Source organism: Nuphar pumila, chromosome 3, assembly GCF_984573655.1.
Source record: "Nuphar pumila chromosome 3, dmNupPumi1.hap1.1, whole genome shotgun sequence".
NCBI classification, from domain to species: domain Eukaryota; kingdom Viridiplantae; phylum Streptophyta; class Magnoliopsida; order Nymphaeales; family Nymphaeaceae; genus Nuphar; species Nuphar pumila.
The window spans coordinates 38,384,838-38,389,372 of record NC_143251.1 but is presented as its reverse complement, the minus strand read 5'-3'; the positions used below and the strand labels follow the sequence as shown (position 1 = coordinate 38,389,372).

Sequence of the window (4,535 nt, the reverse complement as noted above, 5' to 3'; positions counted from 1 at the left end):
GTTGAACCGGCAGAACTGAAAAAAAATCAAAATAAAAAAATAAAAAAATAAAAAAATGGACATTATGATTTTACGTAGGAAAACCCCCCAAAAGAAAGAAAAAAAATCACGGGACCAAAGTCCAAAATTTCACTAATGAAAAAAGAATTACAAGTTAGATTACAAAGTAAAATTAAAAAAGGAAAAAATCTAAAACTATAAATATTACAACTAAAAATAAAATTAAGACTATTTTGCCTTCTTCTTCGTATGGATATGGTTTACTGTTAGACGAGTTGAGGCGAGTTTGCGGGTTGGTTCCGTCTGGTTTACTCGTTGAACGGGTCTGTGTCATAACAAGTTTTTAGAACGAGAGGTGAAACTGACATGACTTATTACAGGATTTACAGGTTGAGTTTGGACCCTTTACTGTAGCTCTTGAGCCATTCTCATTCTGATTCCAATGAGTTGATTCCAATCCGGTTAAGGGATTTAACCGGCCCATTAGCCACCTCTACTGCATGTCAACGCTACCCTTACTTTTTTTTAAGCGTTAACAATTAGGGTAGCTTGGTTGAGTTAGTGTTTAGAGAGAGAGAGAGAGAGAGAGAGTTAAAAATAGTTGTTTTTGGGTTTCTTAGAGTCTGGGCCAAGTTGGAGAGAGCATTCAATGCTGCCTCTGCAATATAGTGGTTACACTCATTCTCTCTCTCTCAAACTCACAAAAAAATTTATTAATCAAAGAGCCTCATTTAGGAAGATCTAATTGTAGACCTTATGGATCATACTTTTGTGCAAGAATCCACACAGACAGAAATATCCAAGTTACCATCTGAATTTTACAAAAAAATACCATTCAAAATGTTACTGTTAAAATTCAAAACAAGGCCAGGATCTCTCAAATTCAAACTCATTTGTTTTGAGTAAATCTTCGTTTCAGAAGCTTCATAATCTTGAGTTGGGTAACGGTAAATTTTCTGTCCTTTGGAAGACAAAATGGTAAAAAATGAGACGGGGGGGGGGGGGCAGAGCGTGGTTTCCTAGACGACGAGCGTAATCGAGAGTCCAATGATACTGTTCCCACTTTTGTAGACTCTCCTCCAACGTAAATCGTTATTATTAATTATATACTGTAAACAAACTCATTTGTTTTCATTATTAATCCTTCTTTTATTTCTCAGGCTCCTGTATATTTACATGACGTCACGCAAGACAAAACCCTCTCTCCCCATTCCACCTCTCTAGAGAGAGAAAGAAAGAGAGAGCTTTAGGGTTTTCAGAAGATTATAGCAGAAGAGCTGATAAAGCTAGCAGGAGCTACAATATTTTAGGAGATCTTTCTACTTTTTTTTTTCCCTCCCCTTTCTCGTTCTTCTTTTTGTTGTTGATCGTCTTCTTGTTCTTGAGATACCCGATCGAACAACCATTTTTGAGGAATAGGCTTAGGATGGGGTTTATGATCTGAAAGAGGGGAAAAGAGGGTGAGCAAAAGGGAGGAAAATGCAACCAGGGTATGAAATTCCTGAGCTCCAACACCTCTTGGTGGATGGCTTCACACTCTCAAATGACTTGAATCCATCTTCCCAACAGAAGCACCACCACCATCACCAGCAACCACAGAATAGGGGCTACCAATTCCATCATTTTCAGACAGTCCTTGAGTTTCAGAACTTGCAGCAGGAAAGGAGGTTGCACCCTCAACAGCAGCAGCAGCAGCCACCACAACCGCCGCAGCCGCTTCTTGTTCTCGAGCCGGATCCGGAAAACCCTCCCTCTCGGCTTCTTACTTTCATATCGAATTTCCGGCAGGTGGTGGACGGAAACGAGCCCGGTTGTAGCAGAGGGACGCACAATTTTGCAGATGAAGATGTGTCTCTTGGCGATGAGGGCTCGGATCCGAGGTGGCCCAGAGAGGAAGTTGGCGTCAAGAGTCCTGATAATTCCACTAGAGGACCACTCTGGTAAAGAAAAATAAAGAAACCACTGTGCTCTTTTCCCCTCCTTTTGCTTCTTCTTCCTTTTCGGGGTTTTCCTTTTCCATCTTTTTTTTTTCTACTTTAGTACTTCAATAGAAAGCTTCAGATATAAAAGTGAGACGAGATATATAATAATGTTTGTTGAATCGATTGGGATCTCCCCTTTTAATTTCTTCTAGAGTCTACGTTTCTCACTCGCCCTCCACAAAAGTAAAAAAGAAAGAAATTAAAAAAAGATTTGTGGGGAATCAAGTTAAGAGTTTCTTGGTGATTTTAATTCCTGGTTCACACTTTTTACAGCTCATGAAAAGAGGCAGATTGTCTAAGTTCTCAAAAACAACTTCTCTTTTATTTTTTACTTTTTGGGTTTTGTAACTCAAAACAAAATTGATACTTCCAAGATATATTTTAGTCCAAAAAGAAAGAAAACTATATCTCCATAGCATGGTAATTAATGGCTTGTTTACAAAATCTCCAAACATGGGTGTTCAATAGATTGATGAATTTAACCACAGATCCACTGCTTTTGATTCATTGCGAGTTGCAACGCCATTCATCATTCATCCTACCATGTTTTGAATTCCACGGCAGGTTTTCAAATTTGAGCTACGACAACAATAGGGCAGCCACCAATGCAAAGAGATACAGAAAGGGTGCGGAGGAGAGCGAGCCACCGGAGAGCAAGAGCAGCAGCAGCACCAGCTTCCGCATGTTCGGCGAGCTCGAGGCCATCTATAACGTGGGGTTCTCTGGCGAGCTGCAAACGGGTTCTGGCTCGGCCCTCATCAGAGACAACCCTCCTCCCCTTCCGGCCGAAAACCCGAGCTTAGCGCCAGAAACGGCTAGTACCCACGTCGACCTGGCATCAGAAACGTCGGCGGACGAGGAGGCGTCCATGAGAAAGATACAACAACAAAAGCAACGGCAACAACAGCAGGAGCAAGAGCAGAAGCAACATAAAAAAAAGAAACGAAAAGGAAAGGCTCAGCAGCAGCAGTTGCCGTCCATAGCAGCGTTTTTTGAGAGGATGGTGAACCAGCTGATGGCGCACCAGGAGGCGCTGCACCGCAAGTTCATGGAGGTGATGGAGAAGAGGGATCAAGAGAGGCAGAGCCGAGAAGAAGAGTGGCGGCGGCAAGAGGCTGCAAAGCTCAACAGGGAGAGAGCCCTCCGGGCTCAAGAGGAAGCCATATCTTCGTCTCGAGAGGCAGCAATCATCTCACTCTTGGAGAAGTTCACCGGAGAAACTGTTCACCTGCCCAAGAGGGACATCGTTAGCCACGAGAACTTGCAGCCGGAAACCTCCGAGACCAACCGGGGAAGCAGCGAGAACCGGCGGTGGCCGAAGTCTGAGGTTAACGCCTTGATCAAGGTGCGGAGCGGGCTCGAGTCTAGGTTCCAGGAGCCCGGGCTGAAGGGACCCCTCTGGGAGGAGGCGAGCTCGGAGATGGCTGCAATGGGCTACGCTCGGAGCGCCAAGAGGTGCAAGGAAAAGTGGGAGAACATCAACAAGTACTTTAGAAAGACTAAGGATAAGGCAAACAGAAGATCCCAACCATCCAAAACGTGCCCCTACTTCCACCAACTGGACCTCCTCTACAACACCAAGGCCTCCTCATGCGCCGGCGGTGGCACTCCGGCGAGTTCAATGCTGTTGGAAAAGATTCTCCAGGCTGAGAAGGGAGAAAGAGAGAGAGACCCATCAGAAAACTGGGGCAGTTGGGAAGATGGGGAGGAAGAAAAAGGAAGTGGGGTCTTTGAACTACATTGATAATGAGAATAATGGGGAGGAAGAAGAAGAAGATGGCGATGAAGAGGATGAAAAAGATGATGATGGTGAAGAGCAAGAAAAGGAAGAAAGAGAGAAAGACAAGAACAAAGAGGAGGAAGAGGAAGGAGAAGATGAGGAGGAGAACATGCAATCTGGTTCATTGATGGAGCTTCTTTATAACCTAACGGCTAGTTCCAATACCACTATTGCCTCAATAGGTGGTGGTGGTGGAAGAGGAAAGAGTATAGATTTCTCTGTGCATCATCCTTCGTCATGAGCAATTTGATGATGGTTTTTCATGAGGGTCAATTATTATTCTAGTTATTATGATACTATTATTACTATTAGTTTATATATATATATATATTTTATTTTTGAAGATGTGTTTGTAATTAGGAGGAATAAGAAAATTAATTTTTTTTTTGTGTTGATTCGGGTTTCTGTGCGGGGGCAATTAATGAGGTTGCTTGATTTTGGCTACGTAAGAGAGGAGCGTGTGAGAGAGGGGAAGGGTGAAGAAAAGGGAAAAGGAATTGGGTGGGGGTGGGGAGATGGTTCAGTCGCTCAGCCTGATGCAATATTTTGAGTTAGTATTGCACAAATGGTGAGGTGAGAGGGAAGCAGATCAGGTCATGCTGAATATGAGCGTTTTTTCTCATGCCAACATCGTGGCCATCCGATTTGCATTTTAAAAAAGCTCAAAAGTCAACAAAACCACGTGGCATTCATCCAAAATACAAACAGACGGCCACGATGTCAGCATGAGCAAAAGTGCTCATGTTCAGCATGACCTGATCTGCTTCCAGGTG

General features: G+C 43.4%; 1 protein-coding gene across 1 annotated transcript; it reads left to right on the top strand.

Annotated features, from left to right (window-relative positions):
- Positions 1–1,316: 1,316 nt before the first annotated feature.
- On the top strand, positions 1,317–4,154 carry LOC149842633 (uncharacterized). Its single transcript, XM_089999311.1, has 2 exons — positions 1,317–1,940; positions 2,547–4,154. Exons 1-2 carry the CDS (start codon positions 1,480–1,482, stop codon positions 3,724–3,726), a joined length of 1,641 nt encoding a protein of 546 aa, XP_089855437.1. The 5' UTR covers positions 1,317–1,479; the 3' UTR covers positions 3,727–4,154.
- The last annotated feature ends 381 nt before the right edge of the window (positions 4,155–4,535 follow it).

Coding starts and splice junctions, on each gene's coding strand:
- LOC149842633 (XM_089999311.1), top strand. CDS start 1,480: ATGCAACCAGGGTATGAAATTCCTGAGCTCCAACACCTCTTGGTGGAT. Junction 1,941..2,546: donor TCCACTAGAGGACCACTCTG/GTAAAGAAAAAT, acceptor ATTCCACGGCAG/GTTTTCAAATTTGAGCTACG.